Raw genomic sequence first — 27,021 nt, 5'->3', positions numbered from 1 at the left:
AATCCGCCGTAACCAAATTTTACCGAAGTGATGAAGTCAGCCGAATAATGCCGGGAAAAAAGGACTGTGTGGTGGTCAGGAATGAACATGGAAAAGACAAAATTCAAAAGCGCCTGGTACTAAACAATCTCAAGGGACTGTTTCAGAAATTCAAAGAGAAGAACCCTAGCTTGAAAGTTGGATTCGCGAAGTTCGCCATGCTCCATCCCTCGGAGTGTGTCCTGGCCGGTTCAAGCGGTACACATAGTGTATGTGTATGTACAATACATCAAAATGTGAAACTCATGATGTTTGGTTCCAAAATGCCACAGATAGCCGAACTTCTGAGTTACAATCATGTGATAGCACGCATAGTTTGTAAGCCAGCACAACCGGCATGTTATTTCAGAACTTGTAAAAGCTGCCCATCAAATGAAGACTTCAAAACCGAGCAACTGAGTGCTTATGAACTAGAGGATATTGATGAAATTCAGTTTAAACGGTGGACATCCAATGACAGATCTGAACTGAGCTCCATGTTCCTGCCTTTGGAGGAATTCATTAATTAATTCTGTGAACGCGCGGTGAAATTAGTGAGATACGACTTCATTGCTAAGGCCCAATCTCAGTTTCTGAAAAATAAGAAAGACGAAATCAGTGAAGGATAATTTGTCATTATTGGAGACTTCTCAGAGAACTATTCGTTTGTCGTACAGGATGCGGCCCAAGGATTCCATTGGAACTGCTCTCAAGTGACAATTCACCCCTGGGTTTACTATTTCAAATCGGACGATGGCAAATTAAACCACGATTATATCAGAATGAAATACTCACGACGTTGTCTCAGTCCACCTCTTCCAAAGAATTCCCATTGAACACTTGAAATTTAGCTTTGGAAATGTAAAGAAACTTTACTATTTCTCAGACGGTTGCACTGGCCAATATAAGAATTGCAAAGCCTTCATAAACCTATGTCGTCACAAATCAGAGTATGGTATTGACACAGAATGGCATTTTTTTTGCCACAAGTCATGGCAAGGGCCCTTCAGATGACGTGGGAGGTACAGTCAAACGAGAAGCAACACATGAGAGCCTGCGTAGACCTTACGACAGTCAAATTATTTCTCCATAAGATATTTTTGCCTTTGCTGAAAATGGTTTGAATGAAATGAGGTTCGGTGACGGGATCGAGGAGGCGTATGAAGAGGAAGAACGAAATCTGGAAGAAAGGTGAAAAACGGCCAAAACCAAAGCTGGAACTCAAAAACTTCATGCTTTCATCCCTATTTCTGAAACTGCTCTTCAAGTACGCGAATTCAGCCTTAGCGAGGAACACCGTATCGAGTCAGTTATTTCAAAATCTACACCAACTTTTAACGGGAAACTCTCAGGTTATGTCAGTGCACTATGATGGAAAATGGTGGCTTGCCTACATCATGGAAGCCTTTCAGGACACTCATGAAGTGAAAGTGAATTTTCTTCATCCAAACTGACCCACAAATACTTTCTTTTTTCCTGACATTGAAGATCACTGCATTTTAGACATTTCTGATATACTTCTTTCCGTAGAACCAAAAACTGTTACAGGTAGAACCGACACAATCAGTAAAAAAGAAACAGCTGTCAAATAAAACATTGGTTGACAAAAAATCTTGACGATTATATGCTAGGAAATACTCTTACTCGTACTAGTATTGCTTCCAGTTCCTGCATGTGCATGTGGAAAATTTATGTGCAATATACTGATATTATGTAGTGTATTGGAAATCTTGTGTTCAAATATTGTGCTATGTATTGTGGCGTATTGTGTCCAGCACCCGAGTCCCCGAAAAAGAAAACCATCATCACACTTGAACCCATTGAGATCCCATTTTCATTTATGCTGAGGTGTTGAGTATTTGAAGGGGTATACGCACACGAAAAAAATCGGGACCATCGGTTTGGCTGGGGAGCGGGGGCCCAAGGTCAAAGGGTGCCCCGAACTACAACTTTTTGAATTACTGTTTCGGAGTGATTTTACTTTACATGATTCGAAAGATCTCGCTTTTACGAGCATTTTGATGCCAAGATCAACCAAATCAGACCACTACAACCTGTGATATGGCCTCTGGAAGATTGTGGGCAGCCGGAGGCACCCAAATTTGGGGGACCCCTAAAATGGGCCACGATAACCAAACAGGTCTAAAAGTTGGTATTTTGAGTTTTTTCACCCAAGTGAATAAATGACCAACATATGGGGAGAAAATGAGGTATTAGTGTCGGGAGGGTGTGTACACTTCACATGGAATGCCCGATCTTGTACTATGGGGTGCACAACAAAGTACAAATTTCTAGACGAAATATGTTGTCTTGGGGATTGCGAACGCTAGTGTAGCGAATACCGACCGACTGCGGGAACGAGACCGAGGAAAAAAAAAAGAAGAAAAAAAAAAAAAGGTGATTCGACATGAGATGCTAAACGCTGAGACGCTGCGCTGCTGCTGCTGACTGGTCGGAGAGCTGATCGTAAGTCCGGGTGGTCCTTAAACAGGTAGGTCGCTAAGTGAGTGCATATATATATATATATATATATATATATATATATATATATATATATATATATATATATACATATATACATATACATACATACATACATACACATATACGAGGTCCACCTAAAAAAGTAACGTGACTGACTTCACAGAAATTTTATTCCAAGGAATATATTGAAATCACAGCTTGTCCCCTTCAAAATGGTTTCCCTCCAGTCTCACACACTTGTCCATCCTCTTCTTCCACACTTCGATGCACCCCCGGAAGGCTTCGTCTGAAATCCTCCGGAGCTCCGTCGTCACGGCGCTTTTGATGGCCTCCACATCAGGAAATCAGGTCCCCTCGATCACCTCCTTGAGCTTGGGGAATAGGAAAAAAAAAATCAGAAGGGGCCAAGTCTGACAAATACGGGGGTTGCTCCAGAGTTGGCACGTTCCTCTCTGCCAGAAACTGTCGGATGCTCAGGGCACTGCGAGCAGGGGCGTTGTCATGGTGGAGCACCCAGGCGTTGTTCTCCCACAGATCCCTCCTCTTGTCCCGGACTGATCTCATGAGGCGCCGGAAGATCTCCTTGTACATGTATTGATTCACTGTTTGACCCTGTGGTAGAAACTCGAAGTGGATGATGCCTTTGATGTCAAAAAACGCAATGAGCATCACCTTGACTTTAGACTTCGACATCCTTGCTTTCTTTGGTCTTGGTGATGCCGGACCTTTCCACTGACTCTGTCGTTTGATCTCAAGATCGTATTTGAATATCCACGATTCATCGCCAGTAATGACTCTCCCGAGCAGGTCTGGATCATCCTCGAGGCACTCGATAATGTCTTGACAGACAGTGACTCTGCTGTTTCTGGTCCTCGGCCAACAGGTTGGGGACCATCTTTGCACACACCTTGCGCATTTCGAGATTTTCAGTGATGATGCTCCAGACAGTGTCCTTGTTGATGGAAAGTTCCTCAGCAATCATCCGCACCGCGAGTCGACGATCTGCGCGCACCATCTGCTTCACACGCTAGATGTTGTCCGCCGCTCTGCTCATTGAAGGTCCTCCAGACCGTGGATCATCTTCAACCTCCTCCCGTCCCTCTTTGAACCTCTTGTGCCATTCAACTGCACGTGTACATGACATTGTTTCTTCCCTGTAGACTTGCTGCAGCATTGTAAAGGATTTGGAAGGTGTTTTGCCAAGCTTGGCAAGAAACTTCAGATTGGCTCTCTGCCCACGACAACTCAGATTCGACAATGTGTAAAGCACGACCTGTAAAAAAAATAAATAAATAAATAAATAAAAAATCACAGTGAGCGCAGTCAACCATCACCAATCATATATATTGCTGGAATGTTGCAAAATACTGTGAAGCAACCCATTCATTCAAGTTGTGGAAGTGGAGCACACAGCAGGCTCAGTCCTGTTACTTTTTAAATGAACTATATATATATATATATATATATATTTATATATTCTTGTGGCTGTGGAAATTCACAGAACATCATTCAGGTTCCCCGAAGATCAGTTATTTCGATAAGTATGCGTTTCAGGTTAGAATCCCCACCGATGTGTAAAGGGAATTGTTCGTATGCCGTGCTGTGAATCTTTGAGGTAGCCATTTTACTTTCTCTATCTTTTATTTTAAAACAACACAACATCCTCATCATCAACAAACAACGCCATCTTCGCAACCCAGCATCTCCTACAACACGAAACAAACAGCAACAGTCATCTCGTCACCATCGACAAACAATGCCAACCATCTCCTGAACAAACAACGCGAGCCGATTTGCATCAACAAATCAAAACGAGGGCTTCCCCGAAACCAACTGGTGATGTCGGACTTGGTGTTTCCTTCGAGGGGTGAGAGGTCGGAGGTGACGAGTTGGCAGAGCTTGGCCTCAGGTGAGAGTTCGAAGGGTGGGCGCCCAGCCTTATAAAAATGGCGGAGTCGAGTCACAGAAGTAAGTGGTCGGTGGCGGCGGAGAAGTCAGAGCGCCAGACGAGAGTCGGAGAACAGCCGGAAAAGAGCGTGCGCCAGAGGTCCTGCCAGCTGTGGTGGAGTCGAGCAAGCTGCGTCGTGGTCCGGGCGAACGGTCCTGAGACGTCGCTGAGGTGGTGAACAGACCCCCAAGAGCATCAACTAAAAGAGCAAAAGACCCGTTCACTCCTCCAAGCGCGTCGCCGGCCAGGCCCGACCGACCAGGCCGCAGTGGAGGCCCGACGACCGAGGGGAACCGAGCAAGCCGCTCGCCAAGCTGCTCAAGCCGCCCGGCCGCTCAGCGACTGGCGCGTTGCGACACGAGGGCCAAGCAAGAGACACCAGGTGTCACCGACCCGAAGACCTTCGAGCCGTCACAAGGGGCGGTCAGGTAACCTTGTATTTACAAGCCAGCCATGAAAGAAGTGCATTTTTTATAATAACCACCATACCATAAGCCAAATCTGCTGCGCAGGCAGAAGCCCCGCCTCCCCGGTTTTCTTGCCAGCAAGCCATGCCTGGAGGTGGATGATTGATGAGCACGACGTCAGAAGGAAGACGAGGTTTTTGGTTTGGTTGGTTTTTTAGTTCGGTGTGAGGGACGTGGTCGAGAGATGGAGCTCGGAGATGATGTGTCAGATCAGGGCATTACGGCTGGCTTTCCTTCGACGCATGAAGAAGACAGCACGATTCTCGTATTTGTGCCGAGTCGAATTGGCTCGCATGGTGGAGCAAGACACTGGCCATTGACTCTTGGTTGGGTCATGAGAGAAGGACCTCAAAGCCTCGTGTATATCACCAGAGACAGCACCATTCTGTAAAGCAGCGGGTCGGTAAGTGCGATCAATGAAGAAGCTGTACGGCGGTTGGTGAGCCCTGGCGTTGAATATCCCCTCACGATTGCTCCTACCCAAAGAGTGGCTCGGCGCCATTTTGGGGCGCATCTTCCCATGCAGGACGAAGTGCCTCGATCCCAAAGTTCAGAAAAGACCATCTCTGGACAAAGCTAAGTGCCAAAATAAAGGGAGGATTTGCTTTTCTTTCGTTTTCCCCTTGTCTGTATTCAAGTCTCGGGAGAGCCGCTTTGACTTTCGACCTTAATTACTTCATGTATTGTTATTACATTTTGACTTGTACCCTTGTAAATATTTCTATCTTCATTAAATCCCTGTTTATTTTAAGTTGCTGCGGCCGTGTATTTGTCGTGGGGTTCTAGTATGAACCCCTTGTGCTGTGCATCCATCTGTGCTTCCGTCGCTCCGCCAGTGCCACCCTGCCCCTCCCGTGATTATCTGAGGATAACATGTCCGCCTCCTAAGAAAAACCGCTCGGCGATCCAGGCCTGGTCGGTGTTCGCCGCCCATACACCACAATTGGGTCGGGGGATTACCCTAACTGGCCACACCCACGACAATATACACATACATTTACATACACAAATCCAAATTATTCAGTCAATTTCATCCAACGAATAATTTGTTTCATCAATTTACTTCAGCGAGAAACCTCAAGTTTTAATAATTGACGATCATGGGACTTGGGCTTGAGACATGGAGGACAAAGACTTGGAGTTTGGTTGGGGGGGGGGGCAGAGAAGGGACAGAGTTGGGAAAGGGAGGTTGAAGCTTTGCGGGGCAGATGTGTGGTTGAAGACTTGAGGTTGGGAGGGGGCTTGTGGTCTTGAGGTTGCCCTTCTTGCTGATGCTGAGTGAGTGGTGTCCTGTTAGCTTCCATCAATCTTTTGCCTTCCTCAATATAATTTAGATTGCACCGAAATCTTCCTCAAAGTTTGTCTTCCTGGATCAAATAATCTTGCTCTGCTTTCCCAAACTTTATCTCTGAGGTTGACAATCAAAATGCAAACAGCCAGCTCTACAAGCTTCAATATTTCCCATCTGCTGGTATGAGATCAGAACATCAATTTTGTTCAATTCTACAAGTCCTTGACTGAACTGAACAGAAACGTTATAAACCAAGCAACCATGCAATCAGCCTTTTATGGACTCCTCTTATCCAACTACAAACGTCAATTCGATAGGATCAGGCGAATTAAAGCCAATAAGATCTGGATTAAATGAAGGAAAATGTTTGTTTATTTTTGTTAAATCAGTGAAAGAAAATGATCAACAAACAAGTATTACAATATCATGTATAACACGGACAACCTGCAGAAACCCTATTTTGTGGAATACTTAGGATGGGGGTGCAAAGCAGGTTTGAACGGTAAAAGCCCTTCATCATGGCCTCGTTTCTTAATATTAGGCCCAAACAATGGCAATAATCAGGAACCAACCTGCTGAGCAGCTGTGCCAGTCAGGACATTGTCTGCTCTGTCAAACTGGTTTGCGGCGATGAAATCTGGACGGTAAATAGAGGGTCTTGGCCGCATGGCAGCCATGTGTGGCTTCAGTTGCTGCTGGAGTCCCCAGTCGAGAACGCAGGCTCGCTCCATGGCCGATGCCAGGTCCATGGATGAGATATCCCAGCCTGGAAAAAAAAAAGTCCAACAAAAATGCTAAAAGCAAACGCTTCCATGAGAAATAACCCAACAATGGTCCGTATTGCACACACTCAGTCACTTATGGGCACAAAGTTCTAGGCAGTTGTGAGCCAACTAAATTAAACTTTTTGTTTTACTTTATAGTTGGTGGGCATCACCTTAACCCAGGCACAAAATGTGATTTAACACTACTCATGCTCATTCTACAAGTATGAGCATCAAGAACCTCAAGCTATTGATGACCTGCCAGGCAAGAAGTGGGGGTGGGAGGGGTGGTGTGGGGGGGGGGAGGGAAGACAAAATAAGATAATTTGGGACAATTTCACAGAGCATGAGTACCATGTCAATCCCGAATCTGTACAAGTTTTGAAGGTCATCACATCCTTGGTTTCAGAAGGCCACAACATTATGCCATCATGCAACTTCAAGACAACACTAGAAGCCACTTCAACAAATACAAGGACACATGACACTAAAACCAAAGATAGTGGATGTGGCGTTTGCTGCAATTCCTATGCAAGGAAGGAAGGACACCACCAATGCAGATCTTACCCCGTTTGGACTCAAAATGTGTTCTATAAATTTTTTTAATTGCCACCATCGTGGTTTCACCTCCAATAGAGCCATTAACAGAAATATCGATCTGTTATCGTGTGGTTTTACCAATCGTACTGGAAGCACCTCAATAATTACTTCTGCACCAAACATGCTTCAATATCAAAGCTTTGTTCTTTTTAACAGTGGCAAAGCAGATAGCTTTGCATCGAGCATTGAGCCTGTTAGCCTTTGCTAGCGAGTGCAGGAGATGTGCACAGCTTGGTTCTTCCTTGTGTATATAAATTATATGCCGTGTAGTAGAGAGGGCATTGGACTGCCAAAGGAGATTACAAAGAAAATAAAAATCAGATCCGATGTTTTCTAGCACAAGTGTGCTGCAAAGGTATCATGTGCAAGCAGTGGGGATGGCAAAAAAGGGGAACAGACACACAAGTGTGAATATGGATTCTCAAAACTATTAGCAGTTCTTTGTTGGCTTGAAGAGATGCTGCAGTGGAAAGGAAATGAGGACAGCTCTTTTAAATACAAACTTCAAGTGATACTTATTGAATGTGCCATTTGTATACACGGGTCTTACACAAGCAACCAAGAGACAAAGCATTGAGTGCTGATCGTCTGAATAGAAGAAATTGATGAAAAAAAAATAAATAAATAAAAAATCGCACAAACACACCATCGAAGACGATATCATTGGGATGAACCATGGGCAGGAGGTTTCGAAATGGGACGTATACATCACCCTCTTCACCCGTACCAAGGGACACAACGGATGACTGCATAAGCGATCCCAAATAATTAGCTTCCTGTGAAGAGAAAGTCAATCATTCCTCTACCACCACGATGGTCGTCACTCCATACGCCCTCTGGCGGCATCAGTACACCCACAAGCAGTTGCAATCATTACCATTTTTGAGAGTGTACCTAGACAGGTTGCAAATCCATCGGTTGCTGCCGGAGCAGCTCTCAACCATAGAAGGAAACTTAGAATTTCATTGGAGTCTCGGCACACAACTGTCTAATCTACCTTGCTGCTCTTTGACGTATTGCAATTAAACATCCAAAGGCGAGTGCGAACAGATGGGGCAACGTGCTTAGAGGCAATACGGGGCCTGTCACACACCGGGATGACGGATTCTCGTCTGGTTGGGAATAATACCAAAACAAAGCAACTCAAAAGGGAATAAGTTACCTCCAAAACATCATGTTCAGCCACTTTTGCAACAGGTTTGTTTTCAAAACGTCATTGCTTCCAATCATGGTACCATTATGTCTATTAAAGTCAGCAAGGGTGTCAATCACCATGAAACACATTTTTCCCAAGTATGGGCTTTCAAAAGTGATCAGCTTTTCCAAAGCAAGCCCTTTGAGTATACATCATATCATTTGACCCCACCCCTGCCTCACATCCCTCCCTCCCTCCCTCCCTCCACAGCCCCTCAAATGTGAAACCTCTTAATTGACAAGACCCTGTGAAACATGAGATCCTAACTAAAATATGTACAGTACCATTTTCAATCACCAGCATGAGACCACACTCAGATTAAAAGCATGATCCAAGAGGGGAGCAGCGCTGCAATCATCATGCTTTCCTGCCTTGATCCAACTCAGCCTTTCTTTGATGTTTGATGGCCCATGAGGTGCTATATTACCCCATCTAATCCTCCATGGGGGATTAAGCATTTCAGCAGAATTTTTTCAAAAATGCTAACCCCCCACCTCACTTAATCCCCCCATGGGAATTACATGAGCTATTTACAAATAAATAAAAAAATAGATAATAAAAAACATCAATAACAAATAATCATTTTGCGCACTGTATGTATATATGCACCAGAGAGTTGGTGTCAAAGCCACCCAATGCTCGCCTGGTTATACATTTATCGTTTTTAAAAGACTAGTGTAATAATATTTTTTTATAAAGCATTGCAGTGAAGTCTGATCCAAATTATTTTAAAGCAATATATGTATTTGTATATTGTAATCAATAAAAAGTGTGGTAGATAAAAACATTAGAAAGGAAATAACTTGCACCAAAAACTTTAACATTTTCACGCTGATGCTGACGCTCACGCCGGGGGTATCGCGAAAGCTCTCTGTTCTTCGAACAGGCAAGCTAATAAAAACTCGTCTGCTCGTAATGCGCTATTACATATTTAAATAAATTACAAATATATAGTCGCATAGATTTACAGTTTACAAACAAGAAAGAGCGATTAGAGATTGCAGACCCCCACCAGGACTTATTTTGTGTAGTGTTTTACTTTGTGCACTGGTGTGTTATGTAATTAATGAGACATAACTAGAACTGCCACTTTACACCTGCTGACAATGATAAACGGTTCCCAAGAAGTCCCGCTTTGATCGGGCTCCTGACTCTGACCCATGACTTTTTTTTACTTACGAAATCTAAAGATTTCGTAAGTATATTGATGACTTCCGTTTCTGTTTGTTTGTAGGCACGATAACTCGAGAAGGGAAGGAGCTACCAATGTCAAATTACACCACGTGATTCAGGAGGGTGATGGCTAGTGCTGATTAGATTTTGGTCAAAAATCGGTCAAAGGTCAAGGTCACAGTGAGGTCAAATATTCGATTTTTGATGGTTTTGTACAGATAACTTGAGACCGGAAGAAGCTACCAATGTCAAATTACACCACGTGATTCAGGAGGGTGATGGCTCGCGCTGATTTGATTTTGGTCAAAGATCAAGGTCACAGTGAGGTCAAACATCCAAAACATTCGATTTTTTATGGTTTGGTACAGAATCATCGTATAAACTTCTGGTTTGCTTCGCCACCTTCTCAAGAGACAGCTTTTATTAGACAAGGTCAGATGTCAAGTTGACGATTTCGTAAGTACCAATCTATGACTGCTTGTTTTATTATTATTCAAATGAATTTAGAATGGCATTAAAATACATTCAATTCAAATCAAATCGGTAAAGTCCTGCATTGGAGTAATCATGAGGAACCCAAACAAGCAAAATGCAAACATTAAGTCATCAGGAGGAACCAGGATAGGATTCGTGTTTCAGATGCTGCAACTCTTCCCTCAAACCCATTCAGACAGCCTGAGGGTAAGCCTTATTGAAGAAAAGTTTTTTTTTTTAAAAGAACCCAGATCAAAACATTAAATAATTCTGGCTGCCAGACCATGCATCCGATAAAGTTGCAATTTAAAAACACGTATTCCCCATCACCATTAGATCATAATTGTGAAGTTTCACGTCGCTTGGTTAAGCGGTTCCAGAGAAAACAGTTTAAAAAAATTTCTTCAATCCAATATGGCTGCCAAACCATGTGACCTACCAATTATTCCGCAACAAACTTGTACACCCATGGCTTGGGGAACATATTTGTGTGAAGTTTCCCCTCGATCTGTCCAGCCGTTCTGGAGAAAAAGATTTTTATAGGTGTTATCGTAAATCCAATATGGCTGCCAAACCATATGCCCTATGACATCAGATGTTTGAACCTTTTGTTCCTCATGGATGGGGAGTCATATGTGTAAAGTTTCACCTTGATCTGTTCAGCCACTTCTGAAAAGACTTGAAGGTATTTTTTTTTAAATATGGCTGCCTAATCACGTGACCGGTGATGTCACAAATCCTTTTTTTGTGGATCATTTTAGCTCGAGATGATCCTCAAAATTTTTCATACTGATCGGATGTTACATTCTACACATGCAATCGACGTCATAAGGCACCCATGACGTCAAAAAAAAAAAAATTAAAAAAAATCTCTCATTCCCCATGAGTACTTGCCATGTTCCAATTTTTTCCTTGGTGCGGTTTCAGAGACACAGAGGTCCAAAGTTTTTCCATTTTTCCAACATGGCTGCCACACCACATGACCTACGATGTCATAATTATCATTAAAGAAATAAAATTAAAAAAACAAACAAACATTCTCCATGAGTAGTCGCACCTATAGTGAAAATTTCTTCTCAATCCGACAAGCGGTTGTGGAGAAAAACACTAAAGTTCTGTGCAGACAAACAAACAAACAAACGGATCCAAATGCAATACCCTCTTCCTTCGGCAAGGGTAAATATGCAGGAAGAACGCAAAGACTGTTACATTTGTCTAATTTGTCAATTTATTGAAACTGTCTAGTGTCTACTCCTTTGGTTCAGCCTCATCGTTTTCCTCAAACAGTACAATTTTACTTTCGCACTCGACTCAACAAGCTCAACTTGATCATGAAATTCGATCAGGTCACGCAAATGCGAATGCAAATCCCCCGTGAGGCACAACTCCATTGCAACAGATTCCACACGTGCACAAAATGATTCCTGAACAATAAAATATTGGCATCTCCAATCTCGGTTTGTACCAGTAATACCAGTACCATCCTACCTCACTTAATTCCCAATGTGGGATAGCCATTGACACTGACAGAAGCAGAGATAGTTCAAAAATGCTAATCCCCCACGTCGCTTAAACCCCCGTGGAGGTGGGGTCACGTGAAGTAATATGGTAGTTTGTGTTAACGGGGTATGGACTCACCTTCATGCCTTCCTTTGTGGGCCATGTCAGGCCGAGGTAGTTTGCGATGACCGAAGCTGTGACGGTCGAACCATTATTGCCGCCCCATCCAACCAGCATGACGCCCAGACGAGGGACACGACGCTCCGTGCGAAATACAAACTCTGTAGATCGTGGTGTTACCTGTGAGAGAACAATGGAAGTTGAATGGCAGTGTGCAGTGTGAGGAAATGGAAGAAAAACAAGTTTTTTAAATGTATATATATATATATATATATATTTTTTTTTTTTTTTAAATCCCCAGGGGAATAAGAACTCATTTTACTCACAACATAGCATCCACTGTCACACGCCACTTGGGTCGTATGATACGTGTACTTTGCCTCGATGTACTCGGGTGTATACACAACATTTGGACTGTTCACCTTTATAGTTTCTGCCATGTGGAAATATCTGCAAAAAAAAAAAAAAGAGAAAAAGGTTTTAAGGATAAAGAGAGGTCAAGCATGCAGTCATTACCATGCAAATATGGCTCCCAACATGGCATCACAAAGGGGAGCAGGTGCTCAAATGGAACCATAATACAAGAGATGAGATTCATACTCGGTTCTCGAACCTACAGAGACACCACGACACAAGTCACGATGTGCTCTGTGACCCACGGTAGAGGGCATCTCAGAGTCCAAAAAGCCTGCCCCCCCCCCCAGGGGTTGCAGTATAGCACAATGTGATAGTGACGTTATGGTGTTGCTTTAAGCTGAAAAGCTGATTATAATCTTGATGTCAAACAACAAAACTATCTTCCAAACTGTGGTATAATAAGGCATTAGACAATCAGATGAGGAATTATGGTTTCAGCACCGTTCTAACTCGTGGTTAGGATTGAAGAATCATTTTCTGAATAAAGATCAATGTTTAGAGTGAACTGACGGACCCGCTCACTGTTGGTTTTGTGAAACTTGGACTGTAATCGTCCATTCGTGCGAATCATGGCATGCACGAGTCCTTAGTCTTGAATCTTAACCCTCGTTGGGGGTGGCAGTGGGGTGGGGGAATGCACGTGACGATGTCTACATATCTGTCATGAGAAGATCTGTGCCATCTCGATGTGGCACTGGTGCTGATTTTTTTTTTTTTTTTTTCGGATACCTTGTCAAGGCTCATGTGAGAGTTAACACATAACACACTGCAAGGGGGCATGGGACAAGAGGGGCGGGAGTGGGAGGGACAAAACAGTGGGGAGCAAACACATTGGGAAATCTGTGGAAGGGAGAGGGATGGGACGGGGAACATGGGGAATAGAAGATGGACATTACAGGGACTTTCAGGAAAGAAAGCAGGGAATTTTAAGGAAGTGGGCTTGGGTGGATTATCGGGGGTAGAAAAGATCGAGGATTTGAATGGGGGATAAGAGGTGGTGGTGAACAGCTGTTTTGAAAGCCTGGAGGGAAGAATAGGAAAGAATAGAGTGAGGGAGTTGATTCCAAAGGCGGGAAAAAAGAGGAATGAAAGAGTGAAGGTGAGCAGCGATTCGTGATTTTGGTAGTTTTACCAGAAGGGGGTTGTTGGCGGACCTTGAGCGCCCTGTGGAAATGTGGTGGGGACAAATCGCAGAGAGAGAGAGAGAGAGAGAGCAGGGGGGCAAGGCTGGAGAGGAGACGGTAGAAGACAGACAGACCACCGACCAACCTGCGGTGATTGAGTGAGAGGCCCATAGACTCAGCTTCATTGCAGGAGATGCCGATGATCCTAAATGCCCTGGTTTCTACAGCGTGAAGCCGAGAAAGGTGGGAGGCAGGAGCACCAGCCCAGGGGGAGAGCAGTACTCCATCAGGCTACGGACAAAAGCTTTGTAAGTGGTCAGGAGCTCAGGAGGGCCAAGGAAGGACTTTGCACGACGGAGGATTCCCAGTCGGCGACTGGCTTTGGAGGCGAGGTTGATTACAATATACTGATGCAATAGTTTCTTGGTATGGCATACACTAGGTAGTTTGGATATGCTGGGTCATTTGCCATTGCCTTCCCAGTGGTAGTTAGCATGGGAATTTGGAATGTTCACAACCAAAATCTGGATTCAAAACTTCCCTCATAGTGGGGCAACTTAGCTAAATATTGCATAACAATTGTGCATTTTGTGAGGAAAGCACCAAATTTGGCACACCAGTAGCCTATCGTATTACGAACAGATTTGGATATTGGGCCATCTCAAATTCAGCCGCTGAAGGATGTGGCAACCATTTTCCACTGCCAAAAATTTTGAGATGGCCCAATATCCAAATCTGTTCATAATATGATAGGCAACTAGTGTGCCAAATTTGGTGCTTTCCTCACAAAATGCACAATTGTTATGCGAAGTTGCCCCACTACAGGAGCTTACTGCTATGAAGAACAAGTGAAAGTAAGGCTACTGCAGCTTTTGGGACTCCACCTGCAAAGGTGGAGCTTGTGCCTCCTCTTCTGGAGAACAGTGGCAGCGAGACAACAGATCTTGATTAATCCATTACTACTTTTTCCTACCCTCCAACAGAGTGTTTCCTTTTTTGCTGAAGGCAGATCCCAGAGGCACAGCTGGTGGTGCAAATAGGGGAGGTGGCAGCAGCCTTGTGCAGTCATCTCTGTCAAGTGGCACCACAGGCACCGAAAGCAGAATTCTCACATATTGGTATCGGTCAAGAGCCACCAGGGCCTTCAGTCAGTTGGGATGTTCAGGGAATCCAACTCTGTGCTCACTATGAAGAGAAGTCACCGCACTGAGCATCCGCTCAAACAGGGCACCACCGGTATGAAACATGCTTTTCGCTTCGTACCTGAAGATTATGACAATTTTTTTGTCATTTCCCATCCTGCCCCAGGACGAGAACATATGGTGGAGATAATCACAGCAAGTCAGAACCATCCACCTCCTTTCTGTTCCAAGTCAAAGTGGAGGATGTTCTCCTCAGATTTGGCAAGAGCTACACAGTTTGCACCTCACTTACAAACTAGGGATGGATGTAGTTTGTAGCTCCAATCCCTATGCATGGAGGCTGACCAACTGAAGGTCACACCTGAAGATGCAGCCAAGCCAAGTGCACAACTTCCATCGGCACCACTGTAGGAGGACGAAGCACCAGGTTGATCAAAAGCACGGTTACCTCAATCTCAATTTGGGTAACTTGCCAGAAAAAGCAAGTACTTGCTCACCCTGCCAATGCATGGGAAACTGTTTGGCAGCCACTTAGCTGCCATCAACAAAACTAGAGCACGACAAACATGCGTGGGAAACTGCTGCCAAGCTCTGTCAGACGACCCTCTGTCTGGAGCACCTCAGCCAGACCAGACCAGTTACAGGGAGGTACACCAAGGGGTGGGAGCATCAGTAAGGGGCCACCAGGAATGTTTGGGGAAGGACCTGTAAAAGGGTGCCTCCACACTTTCCATTAGTGCTGGGAGGGCATCAAGAGAAACAAATTTGTATTATCAATTGACTCCGTCGGTTCCATATCAAATTCGTCACCCTTCCAATGAGAACTTTGCCACAGGATTCAGCAGCACAAGAGGCTGTGGCCAGAGAAATCCAGGCCTTCAAGAAAAAGACAATGGAGGTAAAGGATCACCATGATCTATACCTGTCGAAGATTTATAACTCCCAAATGCTCAGGGGTCTGTGGATGATTACAAATTTAAAGGAGATAAATCAGCACACCTGCCGACTCTCCTTCTGCATGGAGACACTCCAAGCCATCCCACTATTACTGACATCAAAAGGGGTTGGGCAATAACACTGGATTTAAGAGATGCATACCTACATGTTCCCATGAATGCCAAGTTTCCTCATCTATGAGGGTTCACTTTGGGGGATTGAGTCTTCAGACACACCATCCTGTCTTTGGGCCTTAAGCCAGACTCCCCCCCCCCCCCATTAGTTTTCAGACTCGTGGAAGTGATGATGGCACACGGTCATTTTTGCTACTTCAATGACGAGCCCCTCCACTGGTAGCCAGAGCAACACTTCTATGATCATTTGCAGATGACAATCACATTGGTCAAATCTCAGCCTACATTAATCAGAAGTCCAGTACGAGTCCTTCCAAACTCCCCTCTTTCCTTGGGATGGACATAGACATTCCAGCTCACTTGGCACGTCGATCCGTTAATTGGGCAGAGAACATAAAATTGAGGTAATCTCTACAAACCTCTCTACAAGTGGCTCTGACAAAGGTCTGGTTAAAGTTTTCCCCCCGCCACAACTTCTCAACGCCCCCCCCCTCCCCATCACAACCAAAAGAGATGTTCGATCATTCCTGGGCTTGGCAGGGTATTATAGGAGGTTCACACCGAACTGCAGATGAAGTTGTGCCCCTCACTGACAATCACCAAAAAGGGTCAGCACAACCACATTCCATGGGAGACAACCCCAACAGGGGGCATTTGAAAGGATAAAGAACCTTCTTTGCAAGGCCCATGCACTATGGATGCCCGACTTTGCCAGATCATTCATCGTGCAGGCGGATGCATCCGATGTTGCAGGAGTACAAGGATGGAGTCTTTCCTGTAATGCATGCCAGCAAAAAACTTCTGCCCCGGGAAAGGAACTACTCCACGATAGTGTTGTGGGGCTGGGTGTCGGCGGTGAGCACGACCGCAAGGTGGAGCAGTAGAGTCGGCTCCACCGAACACCCAGAATCGAGATCGTGCTTCTCGGAGAACTCCGAAAGGCACGGGTCCCTTACAGGACCGTGGTCGCCAATACTTTGACGGCGTGAGGTAGGGTCCACTTGTCTAACTCCAATTTACCTAAGTACTCACGCCGTCCAATTACCGGGGAACCACATCCTCGGCAGGCCTCGAGTGGAACGAGCCGTTATAGTGCTCGAACCGTGCGTAACCCGAGTGGATGGTTACCAAGACCTATCGGACCAAATGCACAATTTGCCGCTTCCCAATTTCCCAACACGCACCGTGCTAAGCCAATGAAAGAAGCACAGAAACGAGCTGATACATTCAACAAAATGGAGATTTATTTACAATTGGTAGGGAGGGGAACACAGAATAGCAGAGTTATCCGACTATAAGAAATGCAGTTATGTACAAGCGAAAGCACTTAACAATTCTACTTGACAAGACAGGCCCTCAAACAGACACGCACACCCAAAAAGAAAATGGACCCTATGGGTCTTTACTCTGTAGAACCAGCCCGGGGTACCTGTCCCGCCTCGTGCGGTCACACCGACTTGAACCACCACCCGAAGTCCACAACCACGACCGTCTGCAGAGCCCTAGTCAACAACCACTCACTGGCTTTGGATGCCAGGTTGGAAATGCCTGGACTGAAAATGTCCTCTCCTACCAGAAATGTCTCACGCATGATCACTGGCTGCTCGGCAAAACGCCACGATCTCTGTCTGGCGAACGCTCCTGCAACGAGCACACAGTCTCTCCCCAACGCTGGTCCAGACAACCACACTTTCTCCTCAGGAGGGAGGGGCTTCTTCTTTCTGGCACTCGCCTCCTCATTGGTCTGACCCATCGCGTGATCCCTGGCAGTCATCCATTGGACAGGCCCACGGTAGGCGGGGCAACTGCCACCCTTCTGGGTGGAGTCCCGATCAGAGGCGTTTGCAGCTCCGCCCACCTCCTCACCTCGTAGTTCCAATGGCCACGTGTGTAATGGCGATGGTGTTGAGTCTGAAACAGGACGGGTGAGACACCCGCTCCTTTCCGATTGGCCAAAGAGGGACGCCATGCCTATGTTAGACTCCGCCCACACACGCGCTTGCTGGCGAGCGCGCGAACAATGCCGCGAGCGTTATGGCGTCAGGATGGAGCAAAGGTGTTGTTGTAGTTGGAAGTAAGGGATGTAAAAAATAACCCACAGCACACATACATTTAATTTCCATTAGATGAGGGACGGGACTAGAGCTCGAAACACATACTTACTGATATAACTGATCTATAGGACCTGGCTGTTGTGTGTTCATGGCTTCCAGATTCACAACAAAAGACCGTGAATGTCTCGCTATTGTGTTTGCTGTTAAGAAATTCCAGAACTACATCTGCGGATGATAATTCATCACACAGACAGATCATCAGCCACTGTTATACATACAGAAGTGTAAAATTTACAGTGCAAGGATAATGCAGTGGGCATTATTCCGACAGAACTATCGATTCTGTATTTAAGCCATTAAGGGATTAGAGAATGTGGGAGCCGATTGTACGAGTTACCTGTGATAGTTTTTTTTTTGCACACTAATTTTAACTGACTTGTAAAAATAATAATAATAATAATAATAATAATAATAATAATAATAATAATAATAATAATAATATTTTTCTAAAGGTGCGGGTTATTTGTCAGTTAAAAGCTAGATGTTGCATTCGTAAATGCCTATATAGGATGTCCCAAAAAAATATACAACTTTTAAAATGCTTCGTTTGATCCTAAAAAAGCAGCAATTTTGTCACGAATGCTTCATTTCTTGTTGCAGAGACCCTGAAGTTTATTTTGATACCAAGCAAGCGCCAGAAAAATGCCAAGACTGACCGTACAACAACGGACGAAAATTGTTGAACTTTGGCACCAGACGAAAAGTGTCATACAGGTGCAACGTCTTTACTCAAGACATTTCGGGATCCACTTGCGCCATGCACCAAACTTTCGGACAATAAAGTGCACCATCGCAAAGTTTACCAATGTGGGAACCATCTGTGACCTTCACAAGGGTCACAGTGGTCGGAAGAGGACAGGTCGTAGTGAAGAAAATGTGGAAATGGTGAGACAGGCTGTCGTTCATAGTCCAAAAAAATCGATTCGACGACTTTCTGCTGAGACAAACATTCATAAGAGCACCGTTCAGAGGATTCATGCCTTCACCTTCACCAAGACATTCATGCCTTTCCATACAAAATTCAAACGGAAACGGTGCTTACTGATCAACAGAAATGCAAACGACTAGACTTTGCAAAATTGGTTCTCAGGAAAGTTGGAGGAAGATGCAGATTTCCTCAAAAAACTTCACATGACGGACGAATGCCATGCTCACTTGTCCGGGGAGGTAATATAAACAAGCAAAACTTTCGGTACTGGGGAACTGAAAATCCTGGTAATGCATCAACTGAACTGGTGCCTCGATCTGTTCTCAAAGTCACCATGTGGGTGGCGGTTGGTTGGTATGGGATAATTGGTCCATACTTCTTTGAAGATGACCAGGGACGCACTTGCACGGTAAACCAGAGGAACTATCGCAAAATGATTCAGGAATTCTATCTGCCTGAGCTACGTACTCAGGCCCGTAGGAGAAACAACCTGATCCAGATGAGAACCCAGTGGTTCCAGCAGGATGGGGCAGGGAAACAAGGCGTTTTCCCAACCAACATTTTGAGGGCCGCTTTATCTCCCTCTACGAAGACGTTGAGTGGCCACGGTATTCCCCTGACCTTACTCCTCCAGACTTCTTCGTGTGGGGGTATCTCAAGGACAGGATCTATGGAAACCCGAGGCCTCAAAGTCTTGATCAGCTGAAGGAAAACATCCACCGAGAAATCCAGAACATTCCTCAGGAAACGTTTCCCAAAGTGATAGAGAACATGACAACGCGTTTGCAGGCAGTGATCGGACAACGTGGAGCCTACGTCGAACATGTGGTCTAAAAGAAAACGACGATTCTATACCAAAATTTAAATTTTGGTGGCAATTTTGACATTGGTACAATAAACTTCAACCTTTCAGCTTTCTATCCAGCCATACATGTTTTTAAAAAATATGTTATGACCATCCTCTTTGCAGATGAAAAGTTGTATATTTTTTTTGGGACACCCTGAACATGAACGAGTAAAATTGATGGTTACATGTTGCAAGTTTGAGAAAACACACAAGTAAATTGTAACCGTTTTATGTAGTGAGCCAATTTTGTCTGTAGAGGGCAGTATTGTACTGTACTCTACCTGGTGAGATCGATTCATGAAAGTGCTGGAACGTTTAGATAAAAAAAAAAAACTTCCAGTTTGGACTAAAATCGCATTTTCTGGAAGCATGGGATTGTTCTATTACTTTATAAACCCTTGAGAGGGAGATGTATAGAGACAGGTGACATGTGACGAAACATGTGTTTTGATTGTCCCCAATGCTCGATTCAACTCTGATTAGTGAACGAGGTGCTAATATCCAGAGCGGTTGTTAACGCATGGAGCCGGTGATGATCAGGCAGATTAAAACTCATCAAGATTGTGTTTTGGGAAAGAATTCCCTTGAGCTCTTCAATCATCCGAGACAGGCCAGTGTATGAGAGAGAACAACACGATAAGACTTGATCGTTCAACAGCCATGGTGGATGCGGTGAACCCGTGTGAGTTGAGCCGGCAAGACAGACACTGGGCGGAAACAACCCAACATGGGAATCGGAGTTGGACATTGTATTTGATGGTGAACTTCCTCATGACTTTTTCCCTGTTTATTCAAAATACAAGTTACAAAAATGTTATGCTGTTGGTGTTGTCATTGCATCATCGCTCGGAAATCACAGATCCCAACTGACAAAGATCCATTAGGCCAAAAAAAAAAAAAAAAAAAAATGTTGCATTGGCGTAACGGGTCACTGAAAAATAGGGAAGGTCGGTCGGGATCTTATTTTTTTTTTTTTTCCTAATAAATCCCTCCCAAAATCTCCCCCGGCTCGAGTACCACCCTTTTTGTCGGCGGGTTCTGTCCGAAACACTTCCGGGTTTTTGCGATCGCGATCGCAATCAACAAGATACTTGAAAACGATAGCAAAACAACAAAAATAGCAATAAAATAGGGTCGGCAAAATTTTTCGATAGCAAAAAAACAAAAAAAAAAAAAACGTAGGGTCGGCGGAATTTTTAGGGTCGGGCGGGTTACGCCAATGCAACATTTTTTTTTTTTGGCCTTAGAGTGGGAGCCGACAGGTACGATCATTCAGACACGTGGATTGCAGTCGTTAGAGAACAGGCTGGGTTTGGCACCACGAACATATGTACACAAAAAGGAAGGAAACCCCAAGGTGCGTGTACCCACAACACTGCCTCACCACAGGATTCAGTGTACCAAGAATGGAAGGATGGGTACGATAAACAGAAGAGATAGGATGAATCTGTGCATAAGAGCAGGTTTCTGAGGAAGAATTCCCAGGCCGAGTCAATATCAGTGGCAGTAGATACTGTGAAAGAAACCAGTCCTGAAGTGCAATGGCTGCTTGCAGTCTGCCAGTTTGCCTGAGTGAACTTCCAGACTCAGGTGCTGAAGCTGTTCCCCGAGAATGTCCAGGATCGATGTTGACCTTCACAAGCAGATGATAAGACCCAATTGAGGCAGAGGAAGAGAGAGATACATTGGCAGGGAAGTCAAGTCATCACCGAATTCTGAAGTGAGGATTTGCCATTGAAAGAAATCTAGATGGGAAAGTTTTCAGATCAAGAACAGATAGTTTGCAGGTAGATTTGGTACTTGACGAAACACCCCCAGCTGTTCTGACAAATGAATAATGGAGCTACTTCAGGTCAGAGATTAAGTATTTTACAAGTTGTGACAAAACCCATTTCAATTTGCAAATCACACAAGTATATATTCAATGGCTGGCAGGATGGCCGAGAGGTAAGCACACTCACCTCTAAGCTCTCCAACTATGATCTGTCATCCGGGTGTTTCACAAGCAGGTCGATTCATCAATGCGTGCTATTCTTTGGATGGACGTTAAATTGGGCGCCATATCTGCCAGCATTTTTTGATTGTCATTAAAGTTCCAATGGTGACATTCAAGAAGAGTAGGCGAGCCATCGCTGGCATCCCAAAAAAATTACAAATTCCTTCCCAGACTTGGAGTAATTCTGGTAAGGCAATGGCAAAACCACTGTATAATTTGTGAAGAAACAGCTTCGTCAGCACCAACACTGTAACAGTATGGTAAACCACAATCAGAATATATTCAGGAGACTAGCAGAGTACCTGCCCTATGGGCGAACTTGCTCCAAATAGGCAACATGTTCTTCTGACGCATAGCTTTATTTGGGCAGTTTATAGTTAACCGATAGCTTTGTATCGGCAAAATAAATAAATAACCCAGGCTACATGCATGAAGCAAAAACATACCTACTGCTGATAATTCAAAACATCTTGCTGCACTGGAGAATGTAGGGACAGGAATACTGTAGTGTAAATGGTGGGGACTTGCAATACCTGGAGGCAGCGCTACATTATACACATGTACAGAGAATTTGCATCCAACCCTTTGCCACCCCCCCCCCACTTTCCAAAATACCAGTAAAGATAATAACACCCCTATACATTAATTGGGGTCATGCTGATCCTATATAGCAAGTTTGGATGTAATGAGCCCAGAACTGCAGTAGCACAACAAACAGCGATCCATGAATTATAGTCAGGATTTAGGAAAAAATGTCATTTTACTGATGGTGTGAATCTGTGAAAGAGACATTTTACACTCTTGTAACCCTGGAATTTGTTTTGTTCATATGTATGTGCTCTCATTCAAAAACAAATATTCATCAATTAAAATAACATTTTTATGTAAGACTTTGAACAGGTTCATCTGGGATGCATCATCATTCGAGTTGCACTTCTGCACTAAACATTTGTTATAAGTGTTTGTTTTTTAAGACACAGTAAGTAACATGCATTTCTGAGGCAATAAGTATACGCAATTGTAGGTGTGGCACAACACACCACGATTGCTCCTGAAGTCGACAGGTGCCCTTCAAATAGGAAAATGTTCCAGCAGAAGCTACATAATGCAATGCAAACACTGGTGCACCATTCTGCCACAATCTATCCAAAGATAGCTCAGCTGCTGAGAATCATGGCTATGCTGCTATCAACTGCTACAGCAGAGATCATTTAGCACACTCCGGTGAATTGCCACATAGGGAAGATATCAAAGCAATGAGGGCAGCTCCAGCGAACGATACATTATCGACCGACTGGATCAGCAATACTTGCGGTGTATCGCAATAAACACATCTCGATAGACTGATTGACACACTCGCACTCTCACCCCGCCAATATTGTGCTGTAGTCTTTTCTATACCTCTGGTACTTGGCAGGTAACCTGAGCCCCCTCCTCAGTAACATTCTGGTTGTGCTCCAGCACATGCACCCCCACTTTGTCCATTTCCTGTCATGTCCCACAACCCACATTCCTCACAAAGTCAAATAGTGTAAAGGATAGCATCAAGATTGTTAGCTATAGTTTCGGTTTCATTTATTGGTATTTTGCTTCTCATGCCACCATCCCCATTATGTATTAAACGTGTTGCTTTTAAAATGAGTCGCTGTGTATTTTGAGTCATGATGTTGTCATCTGGCGTCATCAAATTACCCTGTCAGACATTACACAAGCATTGAAGCCGCCACGTGGTAAATGCCAGACAGAGTCCATTATAGCACGCATGTTTCCTCTGAGCGATTTAATAATGCTTCGAAGAGCAGTTTTTTTTTTCTTCCAAAGTGGATGTCTCAAGTCAGCATACAGTAAATAATTGTGCTATTGGATACGAGTCACATGACAAGTTAAGAGATCTGCTACCCTTCGCAATGTGTGTATTCAAATTTACCAAACCCTTTGACCACATTTTTACTGTTTTACCCTTGATAATCCTGTTATTTACAAGTCTTCTTGCCTTTCATTGGGTTGGCAGTACAAGTTTTGGCAGCAAAAGCAGCCTGACCATCGCAACCGAGCCATGACGACTCAAGAGCTTCAGGGTGGAAGGTCACAGAGGGGACGCTCCCCCACCTGACCAAAGCAGTGGTCAATGGTTAGGGAGAGGGCAGGTGCTTCATCGATGAGGTGCACGGTCAAATCCATAAAGGTGGGAGTGAGAAGGAAGTGGTTGGAGAAACTCGGGGAGTATCGAGCTGGAGTCTGCATCTGGCCGAGTTGCAAAACCGAAGCCATGGTCCGACCTAACTGGAGCCATACCGGTGTCTATCCTCAGCCAATGGAACGTTCACCCTCGCTGCTTGCCAGCACTGTGCAGATGTATCCTGCAGGCTTCGTTGGGTTTTCCGCAATGCTCTTCTATTTTGTCCTTCCCACTTTGTCTCTCTCACGTGGTGTGTCCGACTAGGTTCTAAAGTGTATGAGAATTAAGGAATCCCGTTCATTGGCATCCTGGGCACGTAATTAGCTATCATTTTGTTAAATACACACTGGTTATTTCTTCTTGTCCATTCCACTCTGACTTTTGCAAATAACCCTACTTGGTATTGGGATTAATTCTGGCTGTCGTGGTTCAACTGGAGTCATTAACGCCTGTTAAGGGATCAGTTGGCTGCGTTTCTCAAAAAAAAAAAAAATGCTGAGACCACATCGAGCCTGCTTGGCCTAATTAGCATAAGAGCAATGCCCATTTGGTGTAACACTGGGCCGATGTGAACTTCAAATACTTTTACCAAAACGAACAGCCAAACAGCTTGGAGAGCGCTCACCAAGTGGCTTAAGCACACAAGCAAGCACTCCAACAAAACGATTGTTTCGAAACGGCTTGTTTGGCACATGATTAGCAACATTTAACATACACCTCCCAGAGACGCCCGAAATGTCAAGCCACGAACGCTGGCGTCTCCGGGCTTTTATAAGCATTGCAATGTACCAGGCGATTCGTAGCTATGATGAACAGGCATTCGATAATACGAGTGAGGAAAGTGAAAACAACTTCATCGCTAAGAAATCGCTGCGGCCTGTTGCAAGTCAAAGCATGCTTGAGCAGGCCAAAAAAACATGGCAGCTTCAAACGCCAGCAAGGTTACCCAGGAAACGCCTTCATCAGGCGATCCTCGGCCACCTCACTCTCTGGGTCTGAAGGATATAATTAAATAAGGCCATTATCTTCAAAAGGGGTGTTTTAATTCACCCAAACACCCAATTTTCACTTTTGCACTTCCTTGCAGTTTTCTTAGCATGCTTGTAAAATTTAAGGCTCCTAGGTTTTATAGTTTTGGAGGAATGGCGGGGAGAGCCACACACGTACATTAGTATTAATCGATATAGATATAAAATATGTCACACACACACACACACACACACACACACACACACACACACACACACACACACACACACACACACACACACACACACACACACACACACACACACACACACACACACAACCGCAAGATGGAATAGTGGAGTCGGCTGCACCGAACAGCCGGAATTTATAGGTCGTCACCCTGGATAACTCTGGAGCCGACGGGTCCCTTATTGGACCGAAGATCGCCAATAGGTCGACTGCGTGGGATAGGGTCGATTGCCAATTTCAATTTACCTAAATACCCACGTCGTCCACACTACTGGGGAAATTCACCCTCGACGGAGCACGAGCGGAACGAGCAGTTAGCGTGCTCGAACCGTGCGGATGGTTACCGAGGTCCATCGGTCCAAATGCCCAATTTTCCGCTTCCAAATTTCCCAACACGCACCGTGCTAAATCAATAAATAAAACACAGAAACAAGCTGAAACATTTAACAGGGGATTTATTTATCATGGGGGGAAGGGAACACACAAAGAGCAGAGTTATCCGACTATAAGAAATGAAATGCAAATAATGTACAAGGAAAGCACTTAACAATTCTACTTATGGACAGGGATAGGGACACACACACACACACACACACACACACACACACACACACACACACACACACACACACACACACACACACACACACACACACACACACACACACACACACACACACACACACACACGAGATTGACCTCGTGGGTCGATCTCGGTCAAGCTGGACCGCGGTACCTATCTGCTTCGTGTGGCCACAGACTTCGAAACCATTGGTGGGACTCGAACCCACGACCCGAAGTACACGACCACGACAGTCCGCAGAGCCCTCGTCGACAACCACTCACTGGCTTTGGATGCCAGGTTGGAAATGTCCCACACACGATAACCGGCTGCTTGACAAACGCCACGATCTCTGTCTCGCGAACACTCCTCTGCGAGCACACAGTCTCTCTACTCTGGTCCAGACCACCGCTCTTCTCCTCAGGCGGGAGGGGCTTCTTTCCTCGCCTCCTCATTGGACGGTTGCATTGCGCAATTCGCTCAGCGCCCCCGTGAATGGCCGAAAGAGGCGCCAAGTCCACTGATTGGACCGGGGGGGGGGGGCATGACGGCCATCACGACGGACCGCCCCTCAAACAAGGAGAGTAATATCATCCTGCGTGGGCTTCGCTTATTGGCCGACCGTCGGCAACCTCGCTCGCATCCCCCGGATTGGGCGAGAGAGAAGTCAGGTCCTCGTGAACTCTGCCCACATACATGCTGACACGCACGTGTGCAATGGTGTCGGTGGAGGATGGTGGAAGGAAGTGAAGGCAGATATCATTGAAAGTTGTTGTTGTAGTTGTAGTAAGTGTAAAAATCCTATCTTATAAAACAATCCGTAGCGCACACGTCATTCCCACGAGACAGAAGGGAATGGATTCCTATTGTACACATACTTATCAACATAACTAACATTGGGACCTGAATGTTGAGTGCTCATGGCTTCCAGATTCGCAACACTACCCCTCCCCTTTATGCAGACTCGTCCCGAGTCGTCAAATTTTCGTGTGACCAGCATGTGTAAGTTTTCCCCTAGTACGTTTTACCTACGGATCCGTGAGTGTGACATTTTTTTATACATGTCCCAAAAATAAATAACGTAGTGCGCTGCGTAACTAAACTAACAGACTCAGAGACGACTTAACTAAATTGCCGGCGCCAAGACGAACAACAGTTGGGTTAATAACTTATTTGCAATCTTAACTAATATTTACACTAACGATAGCCCAGGACCTGTGATCTGTGAAGAAAGGCACAACAAAAGTCAACAGTTCTTCAGCTCAAACACAGTCTCTGGCACAGGAGAATGGATGGAGATGGACAAACAACGATGCACGGGCTGCACAAACGCAGTCCCCGGTGTGTGGCTGCCTGAACAAAACAAAATTTAGCCCCTTTTTATTTTATT

At 44.8% G+C, this 27,021-nt stretch overlaps 1 protein-coding gene across 4 annotated transcripts in view; it reads right to left on the bottom strand.

Annotated features, from left to right (window-relative positions):
- The window catches only part of ISYNA1 (inositol-3-phosphate synthase 1), a 129,967-nt gene that overhangs the window by 74,404 nt on the left and 28,542 nt on the right, over positions 1-27,021 (bottom strand). For 3 of the 4 annotated variants that reach the window (XR_015050215.1, XM_085849515.1, XM_085849514.1), the window contains exons 2-5: positions 12,361-12,484; positions 12,053-12,214; positions 8,219-8,348; positions 6,781-6,974 (exon numbers count right to left, since the gene is read on the bottom strand). Coding sequence is in view for 3 of the 4 variants with exons in the window: in XM_085849515.1 (XP_085705641.1) it covers positions 6,781-6,974; positions 8,219-8,348; positions 12,053-12,214; positions 12,361-12,474 (600 nt within the window). In the remaining variant the exon portion in view is untranslated. Of the gene's footprint in view, positions 1-6,780; positions 6,975-8,218; positions 8,349-10,853; positions 10,875-12,052; positions 12,215-12,360; positions 12,485-27,021 lie in introns of those variants that run through there. The other variant, XM_085849516.1, reaches the window with a different exon arrangement.

The sequence above is a fragment of the Eptatretus burgeri genome, chromosome 12 (assembly GCF_056783735.1).
Source record: "Eptatretus burgeri isolate ZD-2024b chromosome 12, Ebu_testis_v1, whole genome shotgun sequence".
Taxonomy (NCBI): Eukaryota; Metazoa; Chordata; class Myxini; order Myxiniformes; family Myxinidae; genus Eptatretus; species Eptatretus burgeri.
This window is presented reverse-complemented; position numbering and strand designations above follow the sequence as displayed.